This window comes from Cnephaeus nilssonii, assembly GCF_951640355.1.
Source record: "Cnephaeus nilssonii genome assembly, chromosome: 2".
In the NCBI taxonomy this organism is placed as follows: Eukaryota; Metazoa; Chordata; class Mammalia; order Chiroptera; family Vespertilionidae; genus Cnephaeus; species Cnephaeus nilssonii.
Window position 1 is genome coordinate 47,874,781 of NC_137073.1, and position 15,874 is coordinate 47,890,654.

Here is a 15,874-nt window from a genome sequence, read left to right on the forward strand (position 1 = left end):
CGGTTTCCCAGTGACGGTGTCGTCAGTAAATCCAGCCTGTCAAGCTCCTCGGGATTCCTTCGCGCCGCTCGCCAATTGCTTCCGGGTCACGGCAGGCGTCGCTTCCGCAGCAGCATGGCGGCCACGGAGGACGGGCAGCTGGCGGGGGACTGCGAAGGAGAGCGGCTGGATTTCCTGCGGGACCGGCACGTGCGGTTCTTCCAGCGCTGCCTCCAGGTTTTGCCGGAGCGCTACTCTTCGCTGGAGACCAGCAGGTAACTGGTGGCCACCGTCCACAGGGCCGGCCCGGCGTCCGGGCCCCGGCGGAACCGCGCCGCGGAGCCTGCCGGCTAACTAGGCGCCGGAGGCGGGCTGCGCCGCCGCCCACCTGGCCCTGTCCGGCGCCTCCCCTCTCCGCTGGGCCTGTGATCACTCTCTTTCCTCCGAGCTTCGGCGAGAGGGTTTGGGGGAGCTGTACGTCTAGGGCTTTGGCAATCTCCAGTTTCCGCCTTTTTCACTTGCCGACCATTTACCCTGTCAACTCGGAGCTTTTTTACTCCGTCCTCCCGGCCTCATTACTTTTCGAGTATAAAAGGAAAAAGACAAAGCGTTTGTCATTATCTTTTAGATAAACGGCCTCTCCTGTGTTTCCCTTTCCTAATTCATTGGCTCTTTTTTTTTTTTTTTAAGCCGAGGTAGCATTGGTTAATAACATTATACACATTTCAGGTGTTTAACATAATTCGATATCTGTATACGCTGTTGGGTGTTCACCACGAAAAGTCTGTTTCCATCGTTTACCATGTATTGGACTCTAACTCGTAACTGAATGACTGTCTTGTGTTTGATGTGTAGGAGCAGCAGAGATCCTCTCAGGTTTGAATAGAAATTAACTTTCCAGGAACTGTAAATCTAATGATAGGAGAAGATTGGCGAAGGAGGTGCAGTGTTGCTTGAAGCAGCCTGGAAAAGTATATTTGCAGTAAGTGTGATCTGGCAGAGGCTGAGAAGCTATGAATTAGTCATTCACAGAAAAAGTCTGGGGAGGAGAAGAACGGGAGGAGGAGGCAGTCTGTGCTCTGCATTGCTGTTTTGAAGGGAGGCCCCAAAGCTGCATGAGACCGGATGGGAAGAGCAGATTGTTTTTGCTCTGATCTCTCTCCACATTTTCTGAACTCTGGGTCTTTCATGTACACTGTCTGACTGGGTCAGTTTTGGAAGTTTTATAGATTACTTCTGCATACTGGTCAGGAAACATTTACGTTAGTTGCTGGAATACAGCTGACCAAGATAAGCAAGCAGTTTGAGTAGAGTTCTAGGCTGTTAGTGTAGGTAGGATTCATGGGAGCTCATTGGGAGGGCAGGTACCTAATCCAGATTTCTTTAGAGATGCCTTCTCTAGTCACCCTTTCCAAAAGACACCACTTCCAATCACCACCCAAAATGATATATTTATTGGCTTATTAGCTTAATATATTTTTTCATACTGGATTGTAAACTTCATGAAGGCAGGGTCTTTGTCTATCTTGTTTATTTCTTTAACACTAGGGTTGCCCTGTCCAATATGGTGGCCATTAGCCACATTTGACTATTTAAATTTGAATTAATTAAAATTAAATTAAATTTAAAATTCAGTTCTGTTTACAGTAGCCACTATAGTTCAAATGCTCAGTCACCACATTGGCAATGGCTTTTGCTCCTATTTCAATACTTCTGTCATCTCAGAAAATCTTATTGGACAGCATTGTACTGGGACATTGAGCAGTTTTGGGCACACGAGAAGCATTAAGTAAATATTTATTGAATAATGTGAGCTGAGCCCTGAAAGATGAACGGATTCTTGTTCAAAAAGAGTAAAGCATTATTTATATTCCTTTCTCTATCCATCAGTATTGATTGACTAGTAGAGCCCATGCCTAGACTTAAGATTTTCATTTATATAATATCATTAACCAATGTTACCTCAATAAATTTAATTTTTTAAAAAGAGTTCCAAAATTGTATGGTATAGGATGTTAAGAAATATTTTGATAAACACATTTATATCTTATTGGGATTAATTTTATGTGAATTCATAGCAATTGATAAAAAAAATCTTCCATCCTATTTTGACTGTTGAACTTTGTAGCTATTATTATAGGTCTGTGGTTGTGTTTTCAAAATGAAGGTGTGTTTGATTGGTTTACCCTTTAAAATTTCACCATGGACAAAACCACATAGACTAATGCATATTGACAGTAAATTGTGTAATCCTGGTCACAATATAAGTAAAACAATAAAAAATGTTTGGTTAAACAGCCAATTTAATACTTGATTTAATAACATTAGTATAATCTTAGGATCTACACCAGGCATTACATATTAGATAATAGATATATAATATCATGGTACATTACATTAGTTAAGAGATATTAATTATATATATTTTATGCCTTGTGTTTGTCACTTGAGTAGAATGTTTAAAAATCATTTTTGGTTTCTTATGGCTCAATTAATAATACATTTAAGATAATCTGTACAACCCTGGCAGGTGTGGCTCAGTTGATTGGGTGTCTGGTACACTGAAACATTGCTGGTTTGAGGCAGCCAGTGTTTCTCTCTCCCCCTCACTTTCTCTCTCTTTAAAATTCAATAAAAATATATATTTTTTAAAACATAATCTGTACATATCAGTTTTTGTAGTGATTTTTTTTTAAGTTTTCAGTTTTTCTGTTTCCTGATTTACAGTCTTTTCTTAGTTTAGTATTAAGTCCTTTTGTGGTGTATATGATTCATATTGACTTTAAGATACTTGTGAAGCCCTGACCGGTTTGGCTCAGTGGATAGAGCGTCGGCCTGTGGACTGAAGGGTCCCAGGTTCGATTCCAGTCAAGGGCATGTACCTTAGTTGCGGGCACATCCCCAGTGGTGGGTGTGCAGGAGGCAGCTGATCAATGTTTCTAACTCTATCCCTTTCCCTTCCTCTCTGTAAAAATATCAATAAAATATATATATTTTTAAAAAGATACTTGTGAAGAAGCTCCAACCTTTTAAGCAAAGGTAATTGGTCACAAAATTTCTACTGATACTAGAGTTTTAAGATAAAACTGTGTGTTGACAAAGACGTTATTCTTATCCAGTACTGCAGTTCAATTCCACAGACATTTATTGAGTGCCTGAGTGTGCCTGGGTATGGGGATATGGTAGTAAACCAATGATTCAGGTGTTCCTGTGTTCATTCCTTTTTACTGATAGATATGAAATAGTTGACTCTAAAGAAGGCTAATATTGGACCTAGACATTTAGATTCTTATTTTCTGACCCACCCTTTTGGCAGAATTGTTTCATTTCCCTGTTTCCTTTAGTCTAACAAATAAGACTAAATAATTTTTACTTTTCCAATAACAATTGCTCTATGAAAATTCAAATGTACATTGTTTGTTGTTTCACCTGAGGTTTTTCTTTTATATTAGCTTCTGAAAAGTAGTTACTAGTCAACTCAAATGGCTATTAAATCTTGGATTGTGAGCTTTGTTCTTAAGCCTGAAAATTGAGATCTTTTGGAGACGTCGTTTATGCTCCACTGGTGAAGCGATTTGATGTAGGGACAAAAAATGTTACTTTTTCATTCATGTAAGATATACCTTTTATATGTATTGTTCAGTGTAGAAGAGGCAGAAAGACTTGGCTGACTGGTTTTTCAGACTACATACTCAGAGTTCAATTTTAGGGGAAAGAAAGAATAGAGAAAAATCCTCCAAAGAAATAATAAAATAAAAATAACCTCATTGGCCTGATTTTAGGTACTCACATGACAAGATTACCTCTCTGTATACCTGCAACAAGGCAAGTTGCACAGCAATCTATACTCCAAGTAGCAGTCATCTGGTCAACATAAAATCCTACATTATTTCTCCCAGAGGCCCACAGCCCTAAAATTCCTTTCTATTTCCCGTGGCCTGTTTAATTTTCTTCCTCTCAGAGTTTTAGGACTACTTGAGAACCCTGGCATGGTCAGAAAAGGAATACTTTCCTAATCTATCTTAGGGGAAGTCCCAGATGACTTCTTGGTCCTGTCTGCCAGCCACTGCTGAGCACTTCATTTTACAAACATAAGCTTTGCTCTGTAGCTGTTAATTCTATAAACCATAGTCTCAACTGCTATGAATTGAAAATGCTGGACATTTAGAAGCCTTTAATAATTAAGTATGCAAGATTTTAAAATAGGGTACCACCAGATGACTGATTTCTGGTATTTGTCTTCATATCCAGGAACAAGTAAAATGAAAAACATCATTCGGGTAACACTTATAAACAGATAACAGTCTGACTTTAAACAGGGTTTCTCAACGTCAGCACTGTTGACATTTTTGACCAAATACTTATTTATTTGTTTGTTTGTTTGTTTTTAATCCTCATGTGAGGACATGCTCATTGATTTTTAAAGAGAGGGGAAAGGGAAGGAGAGGGGAGGGGAGACAGACAGACCAACAGACAGACGTGGGTGTGAAAGAGAAATATTCCTAAAGGTGCCTGCCTGACTGAGGACTAGGGACCAAACCTGCAATCTAGGTTTGTGCTCTGACCAGGAATGGAACCCGAGGCCCAAGACCTTTCAGTGTACTGGATGACACTCCTACCAACTGAGCCACACCAGCCAGGGCTCCACCAGATATTTCTTTTTTTTTTTTAATTGTAAGAAATAGTTTATTGATTTTTAAAATATATATTTATTGACTTCAGAAAGGAAGGCAGAGATAGAAGCAACAATGATGAGAGAGAGTCATTGACTGGCTGCCTCTTGCACACCCCACAGTGGGGTTTGAGCCGGCAACTCCGGAATGTACCCTGACCTGGAATCGACTCATGACCACCTGGTTCATAGGTCAAAGCTCAATGACTGAGGCATGCCAGACAGGCAATTTTATTAATTTTTGGAGAGAGGAGAAGGGTGAGGGAGAGAAACACAATGCAAGAGTGCAACATAGACCAGCCATTTCCTGCACACCCCATTCTGGGAAGCTAGCCCACCACCCAGGGACACGCCAAGCAATTCACCTGGCAACCCTTCTGTACATGGGATCGCACCCAAACAACTGAACCACAACATCCGTGATGGTATATTCACTTTAGACCACAATGTGCTAATCTTTGTAAATTTAAACATTCAAGTACTCAACAACTCAGATTATGCACTCACTTTTTGACAAAGGTAAATAAAACATATCTATATAAAGAATTATACAGGAATGTTGACACCAACTTTATTAGAAATAACCAAATATTCATAAAAATGGATAAGCTATTGGTGATATATTCAAAGGTAAGAATATTTATCAGAAAAAAAGATGAGTTACTAATATATCTTTAATGAAACTCTAAGTATTTATGAAACATCAGATATTTATTTAATGAGGTTGACCTGTAAACCATAGGACATTTAGCAGAATCCTTGGCCTTTACCGACTGGATGCCGGTAGCATCTTCCCCTATTTGTGAGAACCAAAAATCTTCAGAATGTTCCCTGAGGGTTAATATTGCTGCCAGTGGAGAACCTCAGCTATGGGAAAGCCTGGCTGCACATTAGACTCACCTGGGAAGGTTTTTTGTTTTGTTTTGTTTTAAATACCAGGTTCCCAATTTTCTCCCAGAATTTCTGATTTTACTGTCATAGAGTAGGGCCCAGGCCTCTCTAGGTTTGTTTGTGGTGTTTTAGTTGCTTGTTTTTAAACTGATGGTAATGTACAGCCAGATTTGAGAAACACCCCTGTGGAGAACACCACACTGCCACGCAGAATTCCTGAATAGTTTTAATTGGTTATATAGCATGGAAATCTTAAGCAAATTACTTTAATTCTTTGAAATTCATTATCTTGTGCTAGAAATTTTAAGAGATGGACTGTATTATTTCTCAAGTTCTTAACTGAGTAAAGAATACCAGCATATTTTAATCGCTCTTTCGATATGTTTTCTTAGTATGTATTTTTTTACTAATTGGAAGATGTTTATTTTATTCAGCCTCAACAGGTTGTTATCAACAATCTCGTGTTGTTCTCCATTTTTATTTCTGTCTTCCTTTTGCTTTTTTCTATAATAATGCTTTAATAAGCTAAATTATTAGATGTTTAATTTTATCTGATTGTGATCATTCACTTTCTGGATTGTAGTAAAACTGAAAACCCTGTGAGAGCTCTCCAGGAGAGTTAGATGTAGTATTGCAGGTCTTTTATTTGTTAGTTAATTCAATAGATATTTGAGTTCATACCAGGAATAAGGCAGACCTTATCTCGTGAAATATACTTATTACCAAGAGCAGTGATTTTCAAACTTGGCTACTGATAGGTAGAAGTTTTCCTCAAGTCTATAGTACCATTTTGTTTTAGAGAAGAGCTGTTCCCTGGGGGAGAAAGGTTGCCAACCCAAATCTGGAGAAAAGACCTGTAACAGGAGACTGTGATTGTAGTCATTGATACTCCTATCCCTTCGAAACAGAGGAAATACCAATAATAGTATCTTCCATTTATTGAGTGCTTGCTTATGGGTAGGTAAGCACAGTAACTATGTGAGGTGTAACAATAATTTACAGATAAGGACTTAGAAAGATTTAGAAAAGGTTAGGTAACCTGCCCAGGTTATATATGGCTCTAAATTGGCCAACCTAGAATTTGAACCTAACTCATTTGACTATGAAATCTGAGCTCTAAATTACAGCTTCTGATATGAAGGTGTTCCATTACCCTCTATTTAATCCTGATCTTAACCAGATAAATCACCTCCCTAATTAAGGTGGATCTGCAGTGGGTTGTTAGAATTAAATTCAGATAGTGTATGAGAAATTTCTAGCTCAGTGTCTAATATGCAGTAATCTCAATAATGTAAGTCTCCCAAAATTTATTGTTCTTAAGTGTACCAATATCTTTTTAGTGTTAGTTTTTGCCTTTAAGCTTCGATTGGGATTAAGTTCATCTTTGGTTTATCCCTCCATTAGCTAATAGATGCCAGCTTTTTTCAACCAGGAATCAGAGAGAACATTACAATCTAAAAAAAAAAAAGTGATTATTTTCTCATTTCTCCTCAAGTTGGTAATACCATTCTAGATAATACCATTCTAGAGACAGGGAAGAAGTCTATATACAATAGGTACCTTAGGCATTAAGGCTTAATTCTCTTTTAGAATCTCTGTTAACAAGGTTACAGAATGACTCAAGTGGCTCTGTTATAAGATTTTAGACCAGATAATTTGAAGTATTAATTTATCCATATTAGTCATAGACATTACTAAAATATGGGAATGGCCATACTCAATCAAACAGCATTGTAGAATGCATCTCAACATGAAAGGAATCCTACCTAATAATAGACAAATATGCAAATTGACCATACATCTGACACACCCACAAGCCACACCTACCATCCAATCAGAGCGAGTATGCAAATTAACCCAACCAAGATGGCTACAGCCACAGAGAGCAAGGTTTCCTAGGTAACAGAGGAAGCCAAGCTTTCCTCCTGCCCTTGCCAGGCCTAAGCCTCCACTCAAGCTACAAAGTTTCAATTATAGAAGGTAAACAAATTCAAACAGAAATGGCGGCAGAATGGAGCTTGAGAGAGCAGGCCAGGGTTGCCCCCGGCAACAGGGGAAGCAAAGCTTTCTGCACACCCTGGCCAGGCCCAGGCCTCTGCTTAAGGCTACAAAGTTTCAATTATAACCCCAACAGAAATGGCTGCCGGCCGCAGAGGGAGCCCCAGGCTTGGCTCCGCTCCAGGCTACAAAGTTTCAATTGTAGAAGGAAAATAAATTCCAGATACCAGGGCCTCTGCTTGGGTTGCCAGGGGCCGTGGCTGGCCTGCAAACCACCACAGGCCCCTCGCTCAGGCCGCCCCATGCCCCAAGGGAACCCCACCCTGATCAGAGACACCCTTCAGGGCAAACCAGCTGGCCCCCACCCCGTACCAGGCCTCTATCCTATCTAATAAAAGAGTAATATGCAGATTGATCATCACTGCAACACACAATATAGCTGCCCCCATGTGGTCAAAGATCCTGCCCCCATGTGGACACAAGATGGCCACCACAAGATGGCCAGCAGGAGAGGGCAGTTGGGAGGCACCCGGCCTGCAAAGGAGGGCAGTTGAGAGGGACCAGGCCTGCAAGGGAGGGCAGTTGGAGGTGATCAACCCTGCACGGGAGGGCAGTTAAGGGTGACCAGGCCGGCAGAGGAGGGAAGTTGGGGGCAAACAGGCTGGCAGCAGAGTGGTTAGGGGGTGATCAGGCTGGCAGGCAGAAGCGGTTAGGGGCAATCAGGAAGGCAGGCAGGCAAGCAGTTGGGAGCCAGCAGTCCTGGATTGTGAGAGGGATGTCCCAGATTGGAGAGGGTACAGGCTGGGCTGAGGGACAACCCCCCTCCGTGCACGAATTCCGTGCACTGGGCCTCTAGTTATATATAAGAAGCTCTTTATGTGAAAAGCAATCACTAAGATAGTGTTTTTATATGAAAGCATAAGGTTTAGGTTTCTGATTTAGTACACAATCTTGGAATGAGTGCTGTTTTATAGTTTTTCATTCCATCAAAGAATGATCTCTTTGGGAGAATGAATTTGAAATGCATTTGTATTTTTTAAAGTGTTCTTTCCAAAATTCATTACAAGTTTTTTCTAAGAGGTCACATTATTTGTAAACAAATTTGAATAAAAATTGATTTATTCTAACATTTTTTAAGATTTAAGCAGCAGCGATAAGCATAATTACTTTTGGCAAATTAGTGAAAATTGAGATTTTTATATCTTTTTCCAGGCTTTTGACTTTATTTGTACTGAACAAGTGTGGGAAATTCTTTTTTAAGTCTACTTTTAGCCTTCAGGTTACTAATATACTGGCTTCAATAAATTCAGATGAGTGGGATTAGTTTTTAACCCCAAAATATCCCTTTTTTAAAAATTGAAGCAAAGGTTTGATTGATATTACTAAATTATGAGAATATATTGGGTTTATTTTTACTTTAGCAAGACGGGAGATTTGTTTAAATTATTGGAAAATTAGAATGAATTTATTATGTTTTTGATTCAGAAAGACTTCAGTGGTTCCCTAGTAAAGATGGAATCTTACATTTTTTTTCTTTTAGGTTGACAATTGCATTTTTTGCGCTCTCTGGGCTGGATATGTTGGATTCCTTAGATGTGGTGAACAAAGATGATATAATAGAGTGGATTTACTCCCTGCAGGTTCTTCCCACAGAAGACAGTGAGTGAGTTTTTAGCATTTTGTTTTTAGTGTGACTAGTTGTACCTGGCATTACATGTGTTGTTGGATTAGCATATCGTCATATTTATTCATAAACTATTAATATATTTTATTCATCTATGTTTTTATTGTAATGTAACACTCCATTTTGTTCAAGTATAACACTTAACAAGTCTAATATTTACTCTTTTGGGAGAATAATTTAGAGTTGTCTGGGATTAAAAGATTCACAATTGTGGCACCATCCTGTGTTGTGCACTTCTACATTGATGACTGTTTGTTGATTATTTGTATTTGATATTGGCAGAAATAATGCTGTACATTATTTAATATTTTATAATTTTCTAAAGCATTGTCAAATACTTTATTAAATTTGATCTGCCTATCCCATAAGAGGAAAATGAGAGGCAGAGTGATTAACCAGTTAACTGCCACGATATTTTGAATTTAATTAAAAAAGGTCCGCTGCTTGCGTCTATAGATGCTTATGGTGTACAAATGGTTAAGAGACCTGCCCAGATGCCACATACATGTTAAGTAGTAGAGCCAGCATGAAATCCCAGGCTTCTGACTCTGAGTCCCAATGCTGCTTTGAAGTATATATATAAATAAATATACTGCCATGTATGGCACTCAAGTACATTGTGAATAATTAATCAAAATTAACCCTGACCTTCCACTTAACTCCAGAGTTGTAGTGGTATCCTAGTAATTTGTGTGTGGTCAGACCATTGGAGGCTTGGGACCCTTCTTATCAACCTGTGCAAGTATTTAGGAAACACAAGGGACCAGGCTGGGAATTGTGTGCTCCTTTTTCTGATCAGGGGCACAACTAGAGAATTTTAAGCTAGTATAAAGCAAGGGATATTATAGTCCATTGTTTTACAAATGAGGATATTAAGCTCCAGAGAGATTAGTCATTTGTCCACAATGTATATAATGGCTCTATACCCAAGCAGTTAAGGCTAGAGGCAAAATTAGAATACAGTTTTCTGTTTTCTAGTCCTTTGTTATTTTCATTACTGGTATATGTCCATTAATAGATCTCATAAAATATTACGATTAAGTGTTTGGGAATGTAGATAAGGTGGTTTAATATTAAAAGGTAAATTGCTTAATGATTTTATTTTTAGTAGATTTTTCAGTCAGATTGTTGTCTTTTATTTAAAAATATATATATTTTAATCCTCACCCGAGGATATTTTCCCATTGATTTTTAAAGAGAGTGGAAGGGCGGGGTAGAGGCAAAGAGAGAGAAACATCGATGTGAGAAAGACACATCAATTGGTTGCCTCCCGCACGTAATTGAGCCTGCAACTGAGGTATGTGCCCTAGACTGGAATCCAACCAAGGACCCTTCAGTCCGAGGGCCGATGCTCTATCTACTGAGCCAAACTGGCCAGGGCAGATTGTTGCCTTTTTAAAATAATATGCTTAAAATGTAAATATAATTTTCTGTGACTAACTCGAGCATGTTGCAAGTTTAAAAAATTGTAGAGCACCTTTTTGGAAGCACTGTGATCAAGAGTTTGTTGCCAAGATCCCACAGAGGTTGGTTTATGGTCCAAACTGTCCCTAGTCATAATGTCTGATGGGCCACACCACAAATCTTTTCACAGTCCAACTGTAATTCTAAATTCTCAATTTACTATTTTGTTGGATGAAACACTGTTAAATCTCTAATTTCTATGAAAGAAAGTCTTTCACCTGCCTTTTCTTTAATTGGTCTAGGTCCAATTCTAAAACTAATCTGTGAAATTTAGAAAATAGGTATTTACAAAAACATTTTTAAGCTAAGCTACTGAATATTACATTTGCCTTGTCTGTGTCTCTCTTGACATCCTGAAAGAGATTGTATAAGGCAGTGGTTCTCAGCCTTCTAATGCTGCGACCCTTTAATACAGTTCCTCATGTTGTGGTGACCCCCAACCATAAAATTATTTTCGTTGCTATTTCATAACTGTAATTTTGCTACTGTTATGAATCATAATGTAAATATCTGTGTTTTCCGATGGTCTTAGGCAACCCTGCTAGCGACCCACAGGTTGAGAACCGCTGCTATAGAGCCTAAGACCATCGGAAAACACAAATATTTACATTATGATTCATTAAGAGTAGCAAAATTATAGTTATGAAGTAGCAACAAAAATAATTTTATGGTTGGGGGTCACCACAACATGAGGAACTGTATTAAAGGGTCGCAGCATTTAGAAAGGTTGAGAACCACTGGTATAAGGTGTGTCCTTTTACTAGGAAACCTCATGTTTCTAGAGACCTATGAAGAATTATTTCCATAGTCATAAAATATAAATGTCAAATTTCACATAAAAATTGCCATATTCTTCACTTGAATTCTGTTTGCTTAGTGCAAAAACCTAACTTTTAAAATAGGGATTAGAAAGTTAGGAAAATGACCAAATCACTTTTGAATTATATTTAAGTGGCATGACCACCATTAATAGTGTCATGGGATTGTTTTTTCTTTTTTTATATGATTGTCCAGGCCCAATTCTCAGAGCCTTGATGTGGGCTTGGGTTAGGACCTAAGAAGCATCTATTTTTTTGAAACTATACAATTGAGTCTGTTAGGCAGCTAGACCTCTTTCATTTTGCTTTGCTACTACTGAATAGGAACACTAGGTGGTGCCATTTAATAATCTCCAAAAATTTTTAAACTATGCCCTATGCATCCAGTTGTAAATTTGGAATAAATGGGAAGTTTATACTTAACATTTGCTTAGTAACAAAAAAGGACCTAGTATCCTAACTTGCCATCATCCAGTGTATATTTTGTTTATTCTCTTCTGGGCTTTGATGATAAGTACCATTTGTTTAATTATAAGCATAATGCACATATTTTTATATTTTCTCTTGGCAGTATACATTTCTCCATGTTGCTACATAGTTCCCCCTAATTATTACTTTAATAGGAGCATAGTATTCCTTTGAGTATATATAGTCTGTTATCTTTGACCTGTCCAACAATCCCTGTGTGATGCACAGTAAGAATGGAGAACCACTGATTTGGTGATCCTACACCATGGTAGAGCCATAAAGTCAAATTAGTTTATTTTGTTACATGGAAGCAGTTTAGATAGCAATATATCATAAAAATCCAGATTACTTCAGAAAGTGAAATTGGGTAGATGGAAAGAAGCAGCAGCAAGAATGGGAATATGTACATGGATGTACTGTGTATATGTGAGCTTATGTGTGAGCATGTAGAGAGATGTGTTATTATAGATGTATTAATAGAGAATATAAGTGTCTAGCTATCGACTGTAAGGAAAACAATCCCTTTATTTGTGTGCCTGCACCTGAAAGACAATTATGCTACAAAACTAGCTCCTGCCTGATGATTGGGTCATATCTCAGAGAAAAACTTAAAGTTTTACTATTAAACTCATAATAAATGCCAACAATATGTCAAGCATTGTAAAGACACTACATTTGGAGTCTTTAAAAAACAAAAAGTTAAAAACCAGTAAAATGTAAAACTTTTGAGAGTATTTATTTATTCTAAATTTTCACCATTATAATACTGCAGCAAGTGTTTCTGTGCACATGATGTATCATTACTGGATTGAAGGAGGTATGAGCATTTTTATGGGTCCTTATATAATGGCAAGTCTTTCTTTGTTTTTTTTTTGTTGTTGTTGTTTTTGTAATGGCAAGTCTTAAGTGCTTACCAATTTAAAAGTCTTCAGCAAGGATAAGAGAATCATGTTCATCAAAATTATTGTCACCATTAGATAATATTTTTTTATTTTTTTGTTAATGGGAGAAGATGCTTGGTGGAGAGTTTTAAATTTGTGGGTAAGGTTTCCTAAATTGTTCAAAGAATTAATGTATAAGGTACTATTCTATGTATTTTAGGGGATATAAAGCTGAATAGAGAATAGTACCTGATTTAAAGAATAGAAGAGTAAAAACCAGTTATTATGAATTAGTCATGTACCAGTCATAAGAGATATGAAGCTAGTTTCCTCAGATCAGAGCCTATTTTTAAATCAACTTGATTTTTTATTAGCTATACATGTCCACCCTGTTGATACTACACTCCTACCTGATATATGTATCATGCTGATTTTCTAATAGCTATCAAAACTATAATTATTTTCCTATTGTGGGTGTGACCATTTTTTAATTTTGTATTTTTAAAATTTACTTTATTCCAGTTTTATTGAGATATGGGTACAACTGCTGATTTTTATGCATGTATATGTTACAAAATGATCACCACGTAAGGTTAGTTAATACCTCTATCCCCTCACATAATTACCTTTTTTTGTGTCTGTGTGGCAATAACACTTCAGACCTTCTCTCTTAACTTTCAAACATACAGTACAGTATTGTTAACTATAGTCATCAAGCTGTATATTAGGTCCCTAGAACTTGTCTTATAAGTTTGTATGCTTTGGCCAACATCTCCCTACTTCTCCCTAACTCACCTCACAGCCCCCGTGCGCACACACACACACAGTCCCTGAAAACCACTATCTATTATTTCTACTATTTCAGCTTTTTTATATTTCACACTAGAGACCTGGTGCACGAAATTCATGCACGGGGGGGTGGGGGGTGTCCCTCTGCCCAGCCTGTACCCTCTCCAATCCGGGACCCCTTGGGGGATGTCCGACTGCCGGTTTAGGCCCGATCCCAGGGATCGGGCCTAAACCGGCAGTCGGACATCCCTCTCACAATCCAGGACCACTGGCTCCTAACCACTCACCTGCCTGCCTAATACCCCCAACTGCCCTCCCCTGCTGACCTGGTCGCCCCCAACTGCCCTCCCCTGCTGGCCTGACCTCGCCCCCACTGCCCTCCCCTGCTGGCCTGGTCGCCCCCAACTGCCCTCCCCTGCCGGCCTGGTCGCCCCCAACTGCCCTCCCCTGCTGGCCTGGTTGCCCCCAACTGCCCTCCCCTGCAGGCCTGGTCCCCCCCCAACTGCCCTCCCCTGCTGGCCTGATTGCCCCCAACTGCCCTCTCCTGCCGGCCTGATCACACCTAACGCCCTGCCAGCCCGATTTCACCCCTAACTGCTCTCCCCTGCTGGCCCTATCACCCCTAACTGCCTCTGCCTCTGCCCCCACCACCATGGCTTTGTCCGGAAGGAAGTAAGATGTCCAGAAGATGGCCAGTCAACCCGGTCTAATTAGCATATTACCTTTTTATTAGTATAGATACAAGTGAGAACAGTATTTGTCTTTCTCTAACTTGTTTCACTTAGCACAGTGCCCTCAAGGCCCATCCATATTATTACAAAAGGCAGGATTTCCTTCTTTTTGATGACTTAATAATAGTCCTCTGCATCTGTGCGTGGCATTTTCTTTATCCATTCATCTGTTGATGGATATTTAGATGAGTTATTGTGAATAATGCTGCAGTGAACATGGGAGTACATATATCTTGTTGAGATAATGATGTCATTTTCTTTGGCTTTATACCCAAAAGTGGAATTGCTGGATTATATGGTAATTATATTTTTAAATTTTTTTAGGAACCTCCATACTGTTTTCTATAGTGGCAATACCACTTTACATTCCCACCAATGACAGTGCACAAGAGTTCTCTTTTTATGAATGTAACTATATTCTTAAGTTCCCAGTTATATTCCATTGATACCTTGAAAAATGAAAAATTTTAGATAGAAAAAAAATTTGTATTAGTAAACATTTTGAATGAGTAGAAAGAGACTAGTTGCTAACTTATAGTGTTCTATCTACTTCAAAGAAAAGTGGGTTATTGAACTCAGAATGAGATCTGTTTAATACTAAAATACAAAGCACATATATTTTCTGTGACTAGATCAGTTTATATCTTTAGCTTGCTCCTCTGTAAAGAGCAATGAGTTAAAGTAAAGACACTGGATGGGAAATTGGGATTCTAGATCCTTTTGTGTTACTAACCAACAGTTACATTGAACATGTCACTTCTGGGTTTCTGCTTTCAGTTCTGTAGAATGAGGGATTGAATATGTTGATCACATGAAAATGGTCAAATAGGAAAAGTAGAAAAGCATTTTGTAATAGCGAGTTGGGTTGTAAGCTAAAGGTACCTGGTAAAAAATCATTATTTTGACCTGACTGGTTTGGAAATTTCCATAAAGTACCTAGGAGAGACCAGGCACATAGTAAGCATTCAGCATTAGCTAGCATGAAAATGGAGGTAGTGACAAAGTTTTGGTACTACAATAGTCTCTTTCTGAATGATTATGTAATTGAACTGGTTTAGCATCTGTACAAAAGTAAGGGATACTTTAAATAAGCCTAAGTTTTTATTTTCTAGGGTCAAATCTAAATCGCTGTGGTTTCCGAGGCTCTTCATACCTGGGTATTCCATTCAATCCATCAAAGGTCAGTTTTCTTTGGGTCAGAAGGAAAGAGAGGAGTGGTGGGGAGATTTTAGTGAGAGAGAATACTAAGCCAGGATACAGAAAGAACTAAGCTTCCCAGTTTCAATATGGCTGAAAACTGTCTAATCCTAAATAATAAAAGGGTAATATGCAAATTGACCCTAACAGTGGAACAACCAGAACGACCGCTCAACCAGTCACCATGAGGCATACTGACCACCTCTTGGTCACTCCCCCTGGCCGGCAGGCTTCCATCACCCAATGGCAAATGGGGAGCTGGGGGTGGGTGGCGGGGGACATGGGTGGTGCCAGGCCAAGGC

The 15,874-nt window shown here is 38.9% G+C and overlaps 1 protein-coding gene across 3 annotated transcripts in view; it reads left to right on the top strand.

The window, feature by feature from the left end:
- The first annotated feature begins 4 nt into the window (after positions 1–4).
- PGGT1B (protein geranylgeranyltransferase type I subunit beta) overlaps positions 5–15,874 on the top strand; it is a 46,986-nt gene continuing 31,116 nt past the window's right edge. Inside the window, exons 1-3 of one of the 3 annotated variants that reach the window (XM_079782602.1) lie at positions 5–254; positions 9,081–9,199; positions 15,488–15,555. In XM_079782602.1, coding sequence (XP_079638728.1) covers positions 115–254; positions 9,081–9,199; positions 15,488–15,555 — 327 coding nt within the window. In that variant the 5' untranslated portion in view covers positions 5–114. Of the gene's footprint in view, positions 255–9,078; positions 9,204–15,487; positions 15,556–15,874 lie in introns of those variants that run through there. The other 2 variants (XM_079782604.1, XM_079782603.1) reach the window with 2 other exon arrangements.